The sequence below is a fragment of the Octopus bimaculoides genome, chromosome 3, assembly GCF_001194135.2.
Source record: "Octopus bimaculoides isolate UCB-OBI-ISO-001 chromosome 3, ASM119413v2, whole genome shotgun sequence".
In the NCBI taxonomy this organism is placed as follows: domain Eukaryota; kingdom Metazoa; phylum Mollusca; class Cephalopoda; order Octopoda; family Octopodidae; genus Octopus; species Octopus bimaculoides.
In genome coordinates this window covers 110915141-110932640 of record NC_068983.1, presented here as the reverse complement: position 1 = coordinate 110932640, position 17500 = coordinate 110915141, and the positions used below count along the sequence as shown (strand labels likewise).

At 34.7% G+C, this 17500-nt stretch overlaps 1 protein-coding gene across 1 annotated transcript in view; it reads right to left on the bottom strand.

Annotated features, from left to right (window-relative positions):
- LOC106875209 (asparagine-rich protein) overlaps positions 1 to 17500 on the bottom strand; it is a 50991-nt gene that overhangs the window by 23969 nt on the left and 9522 nt on the right. The window contains exons 2-3 of the mRNA XM_014923257.2: positions 12384 to 12560; positions 3707 to 3856 (exon numbers count right to left, since the gene is read on the bottom strand). Coding sequence (XP_014778743.1) covers positions 3707 to 3856; positions 12384 to 12552 — 319 coding nt within the window. The 5' untranslated portion in view covers positions 12553 to 12560. The remainder of the gene's footprint in view (positions 1 to 3706; positions 3857 to 12383; positions 12561 to 17500) is intronic.

Here is a 17500-nt window from a genome sequence, read left to right as displayed (position 1 = left end):
CGTCTATTGCCACAAATCTTTATTCACACCAAGGAAGAAGATAAGTATTTCTTTGGATTGCAGGGTTTATTTTTAATGTGCTATTGATAAATGAGCTCTTGCGATAACTTGTCTTATATGAAGGTCAAGCGTTAACATTGAAATCTGAAGCATCCATAAGATGGACGTCTAGGATTTCCTTGCATTAAATACAGCATTTTATTTTAAGTTTGAATAACTCTGAAAAATAGTTTTGCGAAAATAATAACAACTACTTTCAGGTAATTGTATGTAGCATTTTTATAAATTTAAAATTGCACAGCATTTAGGACAGGTAGGAAATATGAACTGCAAACGTACATACCTAGTGTTTGCCATGGAATAATATATCGATAATTCTCATCAGTTTTATAGTATTTGAATATTGTATAAAAAGCAATTGAATTTATATTGGGGTATGTAGCGGGGTTGTAATTTATGTTCTCTTTAACACGTTCTACGCCTTAGGAAAGACAAATTAGTTTTCTTTTCGTTTTGGACTTGTCAAGCAAATACAGAAAGCATTATTAATCTGCATACTCTCGAAGCAGGTGAATGTAGTTTCACTTTGTATAGATTTCCTTAATTTAGGAAAGATACTGTAAATAAAATATTGTTACAAGATTTAGCATCGTATATGAAATAGGAGCATTGATTCAATATCAAAGGCAGCTCCGATTATTAATATATATGTTGATGCATTGTATTATGTGCAGTATATGCAAATACACTTTGAAATGTTTAACTGCAAATAACTAGACACATCTTACAAAATTGTCGGAGACGGCATCGTACAGACGGAAATCATGTTGAATAGCTGAATTTCTTCATGCTTCTAATTGTTTATGTGAAATTATAAATATAACAGTAAGGTTTTTGTTATTTATCAAAAACAAGTCAATATTTCGTAATTTGTGGAAAATGCAAGACAACAAATATTTAAATCCTTGCGTGATGGGTCTGGAATCAAGTTATAATTTTCAGCTTATACAAGTTCCCTGACCTAATTTATAATTACATTAGATAAATCATAGAACATTATATTCCTGAATGCTAATAAAACATTGTAATAGATGTTACCCGTATCATCGTACTTGATAAAACTGGTGACGTTAATATACTTTGCTACATTCGACATACCACTTATTTTGCCTAACGTATGAAGGATTATTTAGAGAGAAATTTAGGTTGAATATTGAACATGGTAAGTCGTTTAGACCACTACATACACTACTAGAGTTGTGGAGTAATTGAATTTATATCTTAGACACTTTTGCTGAATATGCACTGATGTACAACAGTACCAGTCTAGAAAAGAAAAATCGATTTTCACTGATGGATGAAGACAGGATGCAGAAGATTTTTGAAGGAAATAAGTTAATTGAAATGGTTCTAAACGCGAGTTGAAAATATATCAGAAATTCGCTAATCAGAATATTCTTATTCTGCCGTGATTACCTCCTGAAGAAGATATATTGACTTTTCACGTACGTATAAGTGAAGCTCATATGTTATCACAATATAGTAAAGCAAATCGCAAAAGTACTAAACTGGGATAAGAGAAAGAAAATTAGCTGAGTTGATAGGTATCAGACATGCAATTATGTTGGCTCCGGTTCATATCTTGTTGTCAACAATGCTCTGCGCATAAGGCTAAAATTTTTAATTTACAAATGCATAATGTGTTTGCATGAGTGTAAATATCCCGTAGAGAAATTACTCAACTCTAAAAGTTGTAGCATCAACACTATAACATTATCAATACTTCACTCACTATTTACTGTGTTCTAAGTTCTACAGTGGTGAGTATAGCATGTTGGATCCAGTATATAGGCATGTCTACTTTCCAGTGCCACCGCAATAGAACTGGATTCAAATTAGTGGAACCAAAACCAGAAATAGGTTATTAGAATCAGCTCACAAAGAACTTATCGCTCCTTTGCATTCGCATCATTTTCTTATGAAGAAATTTAAAGGATAAATAAATCTTGACTCAGATAATTCAACATGCCAATATCTCCCGAAATAATATAACAGGTGCCCCAAATTTTTTAGTATCTATGTTATTTTTAAATATCAATCAACAAATAGCAGTTTACTCTACAAAAGCTTAGTCAGGGAGAGGCAGCAACATTCATGATCTCTTATTTTTTTAAGTATTTCATACTAATCGGAATGACAAAAGAAGTTACCTTTAAATTGGAAACCTGACTGAAATATTTGCTACAAAGTAACCCAGGGTCCACATAGTTGTATTAAAAAGAGAAATGGATTGAGTCTACTACACAAGCACTTAGGCCGCAAGAAGATAAAGCCAATCGTCTCATTCAACATACTGACAATTTCACCAAACTACCACTCTGGGTTAGAAAAGTAATTTGTCCAACTCTGAAAAGTTGAATGGCAAATTTGATTTTAAATTGCTAGGAGAAAACAGATTCGATGTTCCATACAAAATTTAATGAGAACAATATAAAAAGAAATAAGATATATTTTGTTAATAAGATATATTTTGCAAATAGGGATATATTAAGCATTTATTAATTGAAATAATACCTTCACACACTTATTGAGGCAACCGAAATGCACAGTACATGAACAAAGAATAAAGCATATATAGGGCATAAAGTAAATATTGTAGATTCACTGCAACCGTTATTTACATTATTTATATTCGACAGATATTTGTCCACATCTTCTCTGTTGTTAACACAACGTTTCGGCTGATATACCCTCCAGCCTTCATCAGGTATATTGGGGAAATTTCGAACGTAGGTTCTCATTCCTAAGGTATTTTTCAATGTTATCATTGTTGCTATTATTATCATTATTATTATTATTATTATTCAGGTCACTGCCTGGAATCGAACTCGGAATCTTGGGGTTAGTAGCCCGCGCTCTTAACCACTACGCCATATGCCCGTGGGCAAAATAATAATAATAATAATAATAATAATAATAATAATAATAATAATAATAATAATAATAATAATAATAATAATAATAATAATAATAAAAAAATATTCAGACAAATACATAACAAAAACACCAGGACTTACAAATATATATAACATACAGAAAATTGCACTACTGGGTACTGCACACATTCTACGCAAAACACTTTCAATACAGTAAACATAAGAGCACCACAGCAAACCACAGCACATACCCAAGGCGCACAGAGCTGCGCTCGGTAGTGAAGTGAAAGCACGTTATAAAAATAAAACTACTGAATAATAATAATAATAATAATAATAATAGTAATAATAAAATTGAAAAATACCTTAGGAATGAGAACCCAGGTTCGAAATCTCCCTAAGATACCTGATGAAGGCTTTAAGGTATATCAGCTGAAACGTGTTAACAACAAACAAGATGTGGACAAATATCCGTTAAATGTAAATAATGCAAATAACGTACATAATTCCTCATCTCTAAAATATAGAACTGTATCACTGCAAACGTTTGCAAAAACAATTAATTAAGACAATAAAACATTGCATTTAATAACCAATTGCTTCTTTTAGTTTCGTACAAATGCATGAAATATACACTATTAGCAAAATTATACAATTTATGTTTTTTGGGGAAAGTAATCATATTTTTCATACAATATTCAGTTGATGAATATTTTAAAATAGGCATTGAGATGCCGCTTTCTTATAAAAATCAACATTAAAGAACTTACCAGTTTTACTTTTCGTAAAAGACGAACAGGAGCACAGAGACTGATTGAACTGGGAACCTAATGCACAACGTCTGGTCATCCAAATTCCATTCACGTAGACCTCATATAGTATTGGATTAGTTAAATTAGCCTTATAGTTCGAACACCCACCTGTTGTTCAAGTAAGAAAACTAGAGATATAATATTGGTCTCAAATTTTGGCACAAGGACAGTAAGTTCGGGGGAGGGAGTAAGTCGATTATATCGCTCCAAGACGTCGATTGATAACTATTTTATCAATTTTGATGGATGAAAGGCAACGTCAACCTCGGTGGAATTTGAACGCAGAACGCAAAAATCGGACGAAATGGCGTTAAGCATTTTGCCCGGAATGCTAACGATTCATCCAGCTCATCGCCTTCGCTAAAGATGTCATATTAAACGTAATATTAGCGTGCGTCTTTATGGTTTAGGTTCAAACTCTCACGAAGTCAACTTTGCCTATCATACCTTTCGGGGTCGAGAAAATAAGTACTAGTTTATCACTGGGATCAATGTAATCGACTTATCCTCTCCCACGAAATAGCTGGCCTTGTGCCGAAGTGTGAATTCAAAGTTTACCATTAGTATTATTGACATAATCGTTAGCTTACTAGCGTACAAAATACATATCATTAAAATATATATACTATTATATCCCTATAGTTAACAAGAACAATGAAATTCATTCTTAAAAACGACCAGGAAATATCACAAAATAGATTTTTCTTGATATTAATGATCAAACAAGAAACATTAGAAAGGCAAAGAATATTCAAAATAAACATTTGTATAAAAATCGGTCTTTATTTCCTGTGAAAATTGCGAATTGTTGCATATTACAAACGTTTTTATCTCAACTTAATGAATAGTACGACAATAACAACATTCAAAATTCATATATAATCTAATGTTACCATAGTATGCTGAAGATAATGTTTATCTACGAGAAGACCTATTCTGCAAGAATGCAAAATAGTAAATTAAACAATATTCAGCATATCTTCGCTAGCTATATGTTTAATGATAACATGAAAAGGATATGACAATTCTGAAAGAATTGAATTCATCTGGAAAGTTCTAGAAAGTGAAACGAAACTCGTTGTAGTTAAACACACTAATTATACAAAATTCTATGATATTTGAACTGGTGATATTTGTAGAAATTCAGATTAAGTTAAAATGTATGATGCTGAAGATCAAGACTACAACTAGGACCAGCACTGATAATGTTGAGTGCAGGCATCAAAAACTGCTCAGTAAATGTAAAAATACTAACCATTAAACATTCGCTTAAACACACACAAATCTACAAAGGAATACAGTTGAAGAGAGAGCTTTCTACATATCTATGTAATTAATATATATAAACTTTTACCTAATGCCACTGTAATGAAGTAATTGTAATGCAACTGACTGAAAATTATGGTCTATGTTTGAAAAAGTCTTTTGTGTTTTGAACTCTTCCTCTACATCCCCAGGCTCTTGTTGCTATGCCACTTTGATCGAGATAGAATGTGTCATACTTCGCTCTTCTGTTCGTGATTGTTTTCATTCTTTCAGGATATGAGTATAAAAGAAGATTTATGACAAGTCAGAATGAGATTTAGGTAATTAAAATACAGGAAGTAGTTGGTGAAACATTTTGAGATGTGTCTGCAGGCATGCTGATATATTAGTATTTACTGACCACTAGAAACAGGTAATATTGAACTTTGTGAAGTAAATCAAAAAACAAAGTAAATGGATATCCGTCAGTTTTGGTGATGAGTATTCTGTACTTTGAAAGACTGAAATACCTTCTCATTAAACTAGCAAATAAAATGGCCAGGTATTCTACGGATATTCGTATTTTTACTTATCCCTCTAAAGAAGGATAAGTGTTAAAAGGCTGGATCTTTAAATTATAGTTACAAACCGTCTGGGGAGCTCCTTCGCAATTTCCGTCTCCACATTTTCCCTCTATGGCTATGAAATAAGTTAAAAGAAACTTAAATAAGACGCCACAAGGTGCGATTGATTTTGGAACGGTATGGTGATTGCAAATCAAACCGATTAATCGGTCTGCCATACCTCTGCTGGATAAAGTACACGCGAACACACACACACACACACACACACACACACACACACACACACACACACACACACGTGAAATGAAATTGTAAGCTAATTTCGGTTTTGTCTTTGACCAGTCCTAAAACGAAACTGGAATAAGTTGGAATAAATATATATTCTATTATGTCTTACGTTGGAATAAATATATATTCTACCGTGTCTTACGTGTTCTTAATTTGAATGCTATATTTTCATTCTAGCTAGAATACATTCGAGAATTGTGCCGAAAGTACTGCAAAACTGGGACTAACATTTTTTTTTTTATGAATTGGTATAAGTCGTTTAAATTGCTTATGCTAGTAGAGTAACGCTTTCTCTATTATTCTTCTTTGTTGCAGACATATAACGGGTTCCAAGCAGAAACAATGTGATGTCATTGAGATTGTGACGGAGGAGAGATGTAAGCTGTCTTACATTCACAGAAGGCTACAGGTTGTTTCCAGAGATGACAAGAGTAATGTGTGCAAGTGAATGAAGGATACAAAGGAGTGGAACCGGCATAGAAGTCAAATAATGCAACTAGAAATCGTTAATATCGACCACTGACAGGAATCACCAGTCAGTGGTTCAACCGAATCGCGTGGACAACGGAGTTATAATACGTGAGCTGGTTGTAGGACTGCACTATGCATGACAGAAGACCTTGGGGATTAGAAAATGGATGCAAAGCTAATAGCTCGTTAATCGACGCTTGATTTAAAGGACAGAGATTTGTGGGACCCTACTCTTATCTACTGAAATCCAAAGATATATTTTTTGTTACACGCAGTGACAAGTACGTATCTTAAACTTCCGAAGCTGAAGGGTGATTTCAAGAAATATAGACACATTTCTAAAAGAGCGAGAGATCGGCAAAGAAAGTAATGGTTTCTTTATTAGAATATGATAAGGATGTCACTCTTCATTTCCTGGAATGTGGTTGTATCATACACAGTGAGCAGCACATTCACTAGAAACGTTGAAAAATGTAAAATATTGTTTTAGGAGGAAGAAACTAAACAAATAACTTAAAACGATACATTTAAATCAAGACAATGCGTCATCACACGAACCTTCGACAATAAACAATTCAATCAACAAATTCACTGGATTAGTTGTACACCTCGGGTCTGGTTCACCTAGGATTTTGCACTCCCTATTCAGTCTAAGGAAAAAGGCTTTTAGGAACAACTATTCACTAACAGAGATGATGTGAAGTAGTGGGCACAACAGTGCAAAGCTCAAAGTGTTTCCTAGTGTCTGGTTCGACAATGGTGAAAATGCATCGCTTTGGATGGAAATTATATTGCGTAGTATCTTTTAATAGACAAAATGTTACTCTAACAATATATATAATTTGAAAGACCTCTCTCAGTTAATATACATTTATACCTATTTATGCATTACATTTGATAGCACTCTCGCATGTCCACGTGTACATATATGGATGTGAAGTTATATGTTTCACGATGAGTGTGACATAAATAAGACTTGAGTTGAAGGTTTTTTTGGGTTTTTTTTTTTTGCTATCCCTATCTTTCTATCTCCAGATTTGGCATTCAAACAGCTGAGAATCGCCAAATGAAACAATGTTTTTTTCGTACTTTTTTCGTCCTCTCAATATAGCGCTTCAGATAAAATGATTTTCCCGAAACAAATACACAGACACAGACAAACACACACACACACACTTGTGCCGTTCAGAATCAATTTATATGTATCATGTATATAAACATACATAACCAATATTGAATTAAGATAGTTCATATAATATTTCAGCAGGCGAACTTATTGACACAGCAAATCCTCTATGAGATTATTGTTGCAGACGGAGGTCTCCACCAGTTTTCTTAGATTCCCAATTCAAGACTTTATTCGATATTGAACTAAATTATTATCTTTGCGTAATATAAAACGTCAAGAAATATCCTAAACTTGAAATATGAAAATTATTTTAAGTATCACACTGTCTATGTTAGTAGTATTGTCATATACATTAAATGCGTAAATAATAGATGGTGTGAAACAATAATCATCAAACCATCAGGAAGTTCTCTCTCTCTCTCTTTGTCTCTCTCTATCTATCTGTTTATCTATCTTTCTTTATCTCTCTGTCTCGTTATGTCATGTAACCACACGCGTGTTGTTTTTGTTTTCCTTTCTGACGAAAAGCTATGCTCGAAACGTTAAAAAACAACCTTTTTTCCGACCTTTATCAAACGTCAAACTACAACATTCCATGTGTACGTCTCCTTGTTATTTTGATATCGTTATTTTTAATACTCGATTGTTAATGTTCAACTTTTAATTTTCGATTCGACTATATATATACGCACATATATATATACATATATACATACATACGTATTCATTAATGTTAGGACAAATGTAGGTAGAAAATGTTGCACTTAATCGAAACGGACTCCCCCAGACCCTTTTTTCACTATAAAATCTTTGACACAATAAAAATTACCTTTACCTGTCAAATATCAATAAGCAAAAGACAAATCAAGCCAGCCCTGGATGCACATGTAAAGACAAATTCAAATGTCCTCTAGGACGGAAGTGCGATATATCTTCTGTTGTTAATGAAGCGCAGGCTTCACAGAACTACGACAATAGTCATAGTGAACAAATGTTATATCAGGGACGTAGACTGAAAATTTAAATCCGCATATAACAACCATCTTTCGAGTTTTAGGTTTTAATCTGGAAACCTAAACGCGAAGGGATCACTTTCAAATGAAAATTTCACTCTAAAGCCAGATATTATGTTAACGGGTCCAAAACAATGTTAAGTATGTTCTCTTGAAAAATATTTGAACTTGAGAACCTTTAACGGATACATAAATGTCAGGGACGAGATATTTTGTTTGTCTGCATTTCAAAAAATACATCTTGTCGGAATTTAGAAATAGAGAAGGGAGGGATAGAAGTAACAAGACAAATGGATAGGATAAAAAATATAATAGAAATATCCAAAGATAAACGAACAATAAAAACGAGGTGAAGAAGAAGATAAAGAGATATAGAGGATTCTGAGTAACTGACTAAACAAGAAACAATCAAAAGAAAGCAGTGGAAGAGAGAGAATTGTGCTTGTCGAGCTATAAATAAATGTAGAAGAAAAATTTAGAAAATGAGAATATTGTACCAGGTCGATCTTTATAGGAAAACAATCAACAGCATTGTGGGAAATAGTATTGTAGGGCAATAATCGTCATCATTAGATAATAGAAAGAAAAGGAGGGGGTATGTGATGAGAAAAGATTAAGAGAGTGTGTCATAAAAGCATTGCATTGACACTTTAAACATCTGAACGCAAAATGACAATACAATTAGCCCCAATCCATCCAGCCTTGATTCTACGTCGCAGTCGAGAATCTCAGCAGGAAATTACAGTTTATGTAATTGTAATTTATATTTTAAAATTCATTTTATATCTGGGAAATAAATTACTAATGACTGAATTTCGAAAGCGCCAGTTGAAATCTGACATAGATTTACGAGGAATACAAAGTGGTAGGAAGCTTGTGCAGATAGAAAATTATTCTAAAATATGTATTGTAGGAATTCATAAAGAACGATTAAAATACAATGGATAGTTAAAAACCATGAAGGTTACATAAAACATTTTCTGTTTTCAAAGAAAGCCAACAAGTAGAAAGCAGGTAGTTGTGAAAAGACGGAAGAAACAACAATAAATAATGTAAACTGTCTAAAATCTAGGGGTGCAGAATGTCCCTCCATTCAGGATATAATCTGTACGAGTTGAAAGTAAATAAGCAGCACTGATAGAGGTTTTAAGCTAAGATTAAACGGTTCTCGACTACACCACTGGATCATGCTCATACTTCAGGAACCCTTTAGTGTAACCATTAGGAGAGAAAACGGTAGTGGAAGGGAAAATGGCAATACTACCGTTACTGCTGTCTCTGGAACTGTGACGGAGGGTAGATTGCGCTCCACCTTATTTCTCCAACCCTTTACGGCTATGTACTCTCAAGAGGTTTTTGATATCACAGCTACAGCAAATGCTACTTTTTGTCCTACACATTCAGAATACAGCTCTTCTTTCCGTATGTCTAAACTGGGCCGATTTGGGTTTTTCGTAGTTCATTGGTGTTATAAATCCAGCCAGGTCCCTGCCGATGTATGCTTTCCATTATTATATCTACAGGGATTACCAATCAGTACTGCGATACAACGATGACAAGAATCCAAGAGCCAACGTCCTAACCGCACTTCTCTCGCGTTTATGACTTTTTAGCCCAAATACTGAAGATATTTATATAACGACGAATCTGTGCCTCACAAGTTTAGCTGCAATATTCAGACACATCGAGAAAATGTCTCTTCAGCCTTTTCTAACTGGTCTCTGTTTCTGTTCAGAAATAATCCGAAAAAGGAAATGTCCACTCAATAAAAAATGTATTTACCCAACACTAGATCGGTAGGGATGGAAAACTGGAGGTTGAGTTGGATGCTAAAATCGCAGGTGCTGCACAGTAGTGTTCCAGCTCCAACATTCAACCTGCAGAAGAACCAAATCCGCTATCGTCAATTCGATTTTTCACGTTGATTCTCACTTATCGTCATGAATGACAATGAGTACGATCGCAAATACACGCAGCCGAAATGGTATTCTCACCAAAAGATTTAGAATAACGTTACGCCATAGGTGCGTAGCTCGGAGATAAAGACTTCTCTCTTTGTCGAGCTCTTATTTCTCTGCACTGAGACATCATCGTTCCAGTGCTGCCAACATATGACTGGTATGCTACAGAAAAGTATTGTAATACAGCCTTTTCAAGCCGAGCCCACCGGCAGGAGGCCTACGGGAAGACTAAGAACGAGATTACTGTATCATATCTATAGTCTCAGCTGGGCATGTTAAGCAATCCAGCAGGTAAATATAATGTAGGTTACTTTTAATGGGACCTTACTGAGGAGGTGCCTGTGGTTTCTACCACCATAGCTCTTCCAAGAATCGTCAGTAGAGAAAACGGAGGGGTGGATGGATGGAAATAAGGGATCACAGCAATATTTAACAATCAGGAAAAGATGATTAGCTAAGATTATATGTTGTGGCTGTTGTCGTTGTTATTATATTTTGTTGCACAGAATGGATATACAATATCAGATTTTTAATGATATTTCTTCTTCACGTTAAATGCAGAGCATTAACAAAAAAGTCCCAAGTAGAAGATATCTTTCTATGAATAAGAACTGCTTCAAAAATGACTGATATTTTGAACTTTCACATGTGTTCCTTGATGTCCAACCCTCATTTAATAGTTGTTAATGCATAATTGGTGCTAATTTCACTTTTAAATCTGGGCAGTCCTATAGTCTCGATATTCTCATATAATGTTTGGTTTACAGGGATTATTTAGAGTAGCTTTTTATTCAGCAATATTAGCAAAACGAAAATATTAATGTGATATAATTACATGTAGTTTAGCTTAATCTGTTCGTTGAAATTAAATGAAATAAACCAAAACAAAATGACAATTAAAAGCGTTGTTTGCACCATTTACGGCGAGATCAGGAATGATTATTTGCATATTTATTCTTAACATGTCTAAGCAGGCGGATTCACGCAAACTATTGTGAATGCTGTAGTATATGTTTTATGAGAATAACCTCTCTATTTTAGACATCAGTGTGTTCAACAAAATGGTCTAAATGACGCACTGCATCACGGGATACTGGTGTTTTGACATAAAGTGTCGCGTCAGCCAAAAGTACTCAGAAGGATGGGAAATCTCATCCTAGCAATACTAGAGTTTTACTCAAGCACCGCTCATTCCTTATCTTGGTCGAAAAGACATATTACTCGATCTGGTATTCACTGCCAATATAGACTTTATTTATGAAGTTGTGCTGATATCAAAAATCATTATTGTCATGTATGAAAGAATATTTCGTCGGTTTAACAAAATGTCTTCTTGTATTTACTTACTATTTTCTAATTTCTGAGAGTAAATGTAGCAAATGTCGAATCCTTTGCTTTTAAATACGTCAGTATATGGTGTTACGTATATATAATGTGTAAACGGTCAGTAGATAATTTGAATCCTATTCTTGAGTTCCAGTAGGTGTCACCCAATTTAAATATGACACTAACGTGCTTTCGAAAGGATAGTCATTATTATGCCATTCTATCAGTTGTTGGAGCGCGAAGCATATATGTATGCATTTGTGTGTTAGCATATATATGTGTATGTGTGTGGAGTGAGAGAGTGAGAAAGATATTGCTATCTATCTGTATGTCAAGTGATAGTAAGATTGCTAGATATATACATACATACACACAGTATTGTCTTTTTTACTTGTGTAATATCAAAGTTTGTCAGTAATCTTACGATTCAATATGTATAAAAGTAAAAGGTCACCTATGGTGTTGAACTTTTGAATAAGATTTGAAAAAAAAAATTTATGAAAAGTCGTGTCTGCACATGTATTCTATGTGTGTCTTCCTGCATGTTAACATTACAGTTATTTGAAAATATACATGTAACCTCTTGAAAAGAAGAAAAATAATATCACGATAGCTTACTGTATGTAGTTGATTTCATTGGAATAGAATCTGCGGATATTACTTCGGGTAGTTTTGCCTCCAATTGAAGTGTGTTCGTGTTGTTCAACGGAAAATTTCTACCAAATGAAACCTCAATTACCATGCTCATTAGTACACATGTCTCCAGTAATTTTTGGATATATGCCATTGTGCAATCTGTGTTTAAGTTAAAGATATTTAGAAATATAAGAAAAAAACAAATCAAATGATAAAAATGATCATATCTACATGTCAATTACGTCTATGCTATCAGTTCACTCTTAATTTAATTAAATACTCCTATTTCCAAATGTTATTACAAGTTTTGACTCTTCACAAAATCACTGCAAATATAAAACATCGAAAGAAATCACATATGTTCGCTTGGTGACATAAATCTTTAGATTTGTCAAACTTATTTTTCAAAGCGAATAACTGTCTCCATTCAAACTTATATAACCATATATTTGTTTCGATATATAAAAATGTATCATTCAAACAAATATTTACCGAGAAATTTCCTTCAAAATACTTGATTATTTTTGTTTTGAAAATCTTCAACAATATCAATCATGTTAAGATTTTAACCAAATGTATGTAAATGAAAACATCCGTCCTCATCTATTATTATTTTCATAGAAGTATTCATGAAGTTTAGAGGTACAGGAAAACAAAATGGAACAACATATCAATAATGTGGTTGAAAATAAAACGATCTATTATGTTCTCTTTTACACTACTACTTCTGCTACAACAACAACGACTACTACTACTACTACTACTACTACTACTACTACTACTACTACTACTACTACTACTACTACTACTATTATCGCTACTGCTGCTGCTGTTTGAATTATCATTATAATATTATATCAAGTGGAACAAGTCTGTCCGTTGTTTTCTTCTTTTTTTTACAGTAGTAAGGTGGAATACGAAAATATAATTTCAGTGCCTCTAATTATTCTGCAACGACCAGCCACATAGGTAATCTTCTGTTAGACACCGTTTGAGATGTTGTGTATTGCAGAACCGACATTTAACGTGTGAAGGTTTGCTTTACCACACATACTTTTGGTTTAGCTTTAATAAAACTTACATTTTTGCAATTTAATACCAAACGAATAACTCTTTTGAAGTTGCATGATCGATTTTGCTATTTTTCCTATTTGTTTTTTACATTTTCTATTTAATATATTTTCCATTGTTCAGATATAAAACAATGACAATGTCAGTGCAGTATACTGTGGGACACTGCTATCTCAACTTACTTTAATACAGCTAATCTTAATCAAAATGAATTTCGCAATTTGAACATATTTTCTGATATCCAGCAATGCTATGATTGAAATCTCATGACGAAAATGTACCATTATTTTACACTGCAGGTGTGTAATAGAATTATCATAAGTGATTTCGAAATTAAAGTTGGTTTAGTTGCAGCGATTTTCTAACGCCATGTTCTAATGTTTGCGAAGTATATTAGTATAAGCCGGGCATTTCAATCATCATAACCACATAATTACATTGATGATGAATTGCCTTCATTTCCAGTTTATATATCAAATAATTTCCAAATGATGTGATAAAAATATCTAACTCAAAATAGCAAAAGTTTTTGCTATAACAAATTATTCATTGTGAAAATTATCCGGAATCATTTATAAAATTTCTGTTACCAGCAAAGTTAATCGTTTCAAATCTTTGTAGAATTTATCTAATCAATGAAACAAGGTGGTATGCCTTCTGCACTTCTAAATTTAACAATTGCTGGCACAAATGGTTCTACAGCGAGTCGAATTTGCAGCATCTCAAATACGTTTCTCCGGGATCTTAAACAAAAACTGCTTTAAATGTGTTGTTTTAATAATTATGCTGTATTTCGTATCTATAGGGAAATCTAAAAGCTGCGTCATATTATTTGAACGTAACTCTTTAGAAGAGGTGGTCATAATTGATTATTATATTATGTAATTTCACATTGCGATACTGTTATGATACGGGTGTCTAATCCCCAAGAAATAAATACTATTTATTTACTTGTGTCAGTTTAATAACTTTCTTCACAACTACATCAACAAGAGATAGACTTAAGTTTAGATAAACGATGCAGAATCAAGTAGAATAATCAAAGTTTTCTTGAAACAATAAAACACCAAGGAGCTCAAGTAGGATATTGTTAAATTATAGACGTATTCATAACCTAATATTCAGTTTATAATTTCGTTTCGAAACGACTTTCAAGTCAATTCCGCACAATTATGTGGCACATGGGACAAGTAAGTGCATCGTTCTATAAGCTCCGGTTGATCAATAGCATCTCAGTGAAATTTGTCCGATGGAAGATGTACGGAGGTTTATCTATATGTGTGTGCATGTGCATACCTGTGTGTGTCAGTGAGTATGTGTGTTATATTAAGAAAAACGACTATGTTCAATCTTAATTTGATTTTATTGAGGATATTTCATATCTCTGTTTTTTAGTCTTTTACGTTTCCTTAGGAACAAATAGTTTTCCTAATTCAATTAGCTTCACATTTCAAGACTTTCACCATCTTATTTTTTAATTGAACTCTTAGAATGATTTGGTGCCCACGCATGCTGCGTTTAATTCTTAAGTATGTTGAGAATAATTATATAACACATAAAATAAATACTCAACATTGCATTTAAAATCATATAATACTCAATCCTGAGAGATTTCATATCATGATATATTTTTGATAATACATCATTGTGATCTATCACTATATGTCTAATCTAGATTTGTATTTCGCTATTAGTGTAGAATAATTTTGATTTAAAACAGACAATGTGTACTACATACGACTTTATATTGAAAATGACATTGTAAAAGACTCCAAATGTCAGACTAATGGATTTGGGAACATCATCTTTCCAGACCAAGCATAAAGATAAATTAAGAAATATAAAAAGGAAAAAATAGATCGCACTTGCAGATACACGTGATAGTAATATATGTTTGAAAGAAAAGACTGAGCTTGCTGCTTCGTAATTCCTTTTCTTTCATTCATTTTGACAAATAATTATTATATTTATGTATTTGTTTTGCAAGATACCTGATGTGAAATCCTGTGTTGAAACATATTGCTATACAAATCTTTTTATTGCCCTCTACCCTCCAACCCTATGCCTAACTACCAACAGACTGTGTCCTCCACTATCCATGACATCATTTCTTCTTCGCCCCACCAAACTCATTTCCGCTCTCCACTATTTACTTCTTTCCTAAAAACCACAAGCTCAACCATCCTGGCCGCTCCATTGTCTCCACCTGAATCTGCACCTCGGAATTGATCTCTAAATACTTCGACCGTATGCTTGCTCCTCCCAGTCGCTTTCCTCCACTCCAACATCCACGACACTACCATGTTCTCCGTGTCTTTAACTCTTTCTCTTTCTCTCCTGGCCCTTCTAAACTTCTCCTGACTCTTGCTATCTTCGCTCTTGATTAGAGTTTATATACGGTGATACCACACAACGAAAGCCTTCTTCCACTAAAACACGTTCTGGACCTTCGACCTAACCCCAACCTGACACCTCCATACTTCTTCATCCGGCCGAACTTGTTCTCTCCCTTAAGGGCTTCTCGTTCGCGGGTGACTTTTACCAACAATTCTAGGGAGTGGCCATGAGAACGAGAATGGGCGCCAACTATGCGAACCTGTTCGTTGGCTACGTTGAGGCCCAAATATTCTCACGATTCACTGGTCCTACTCCCAAACTATACGGTCGTTATATCGATGACTGTATCGGTACGACCTCGCTCTCCCGCGAACAACTAGACTCCTTCCTCTTGTTTGTCCAATCTTTCCACCCTGCTCTCGAATTCTCCTGCATTATTTCTAACTATTCTGTCGAATCTTGACATTTGTGTCACTATACCCCCACTCCGCTCTCACTACCTCCATCCACTACAAACAGACTGACTCACACTTCTACCTTAACTTCTCCTTCCACCCTCACACACCAAGCTCTCCATCCCCTACTCCAATTCCTCCGTCTGCGCAGGCTCTGCAGTGACGACCATGACTTTGAGTCTCAATCTCAACTCATGTCTCGCCACTTCATCCTTCATGGATACCCACTCACAACTAACCACAGTGCCCTTGTTACGGCACGTTCTGTGGACCGCACCACTGCTCTTTCTCTCCACACCCACCCCACCGTCTCCCGTTTCCCTTTACCTACCGCCCCTCCACCCTCCCCTGCAACGCACAATTCTTCGAACCTTGCAGTGACTCCAGTCTGGCCCCTCCACCTCTCACTTCTTCCGCAACCTACCCCCTTCCCTCCTTCAAACGAGCCCATAACCTACATGACTACTTGGTCCACAGTTTCTTCAGTAACCACACCTCCCTTTCTCATTCCCTACTGCCGCCCAGGCTACCGTACTTGCCCCTACCTCTCTAACACCACCATCCTCACAGGCATCCATCATCGTCCCTATCATATCACCGATTCCTTTACCTAGCAACGTCATATACTGCATCTCCTGCTCTTTCTACCCTTCCCTATACATAGATGAAAAGAGACGCCGCTTAACTGACTGGTTCGCGGTGCACGTCCGAGACATGAGACTGAGCAATGACTCCTCGGTCTCACGACATTTCCGCCCTACCAGTCATTCGCTACAACATATGTCTGTTTTCCGACTGTATTTGCACAGGGGACATCCGGATTCCCGCCTTCACCGTGAACTGAATCTAATATTCCATCTTCGCTCCTTTGCTTTTCCGTCGAATTTCTCGACATTTGTGTCACTATACACCACTCTGCTCTCACTACCTCCATCCACTACAAACCGACTGACTCAAACTTCTAACTTAACACTCCCTTTCTTTCAGCATTTTGTTTCAAAAAATTTTTCTAATCATTCGCGTTGCTTGACCACTAACTCTACACATTTCTTCTCATTCCCTCTCCGTTTATTTTCTCTTATTCATTTCTGTTGAAGATCGTAGGCTCAAAACATAAAAGACTTCTTCATTTCCCCGACAGTCAAACTAGTACACCTGCTTGTTGTTCATACACCTTTCTTCGTTATTTTTTCTTCTATAAATTTCAACTATATATATATATATATAAATATATAT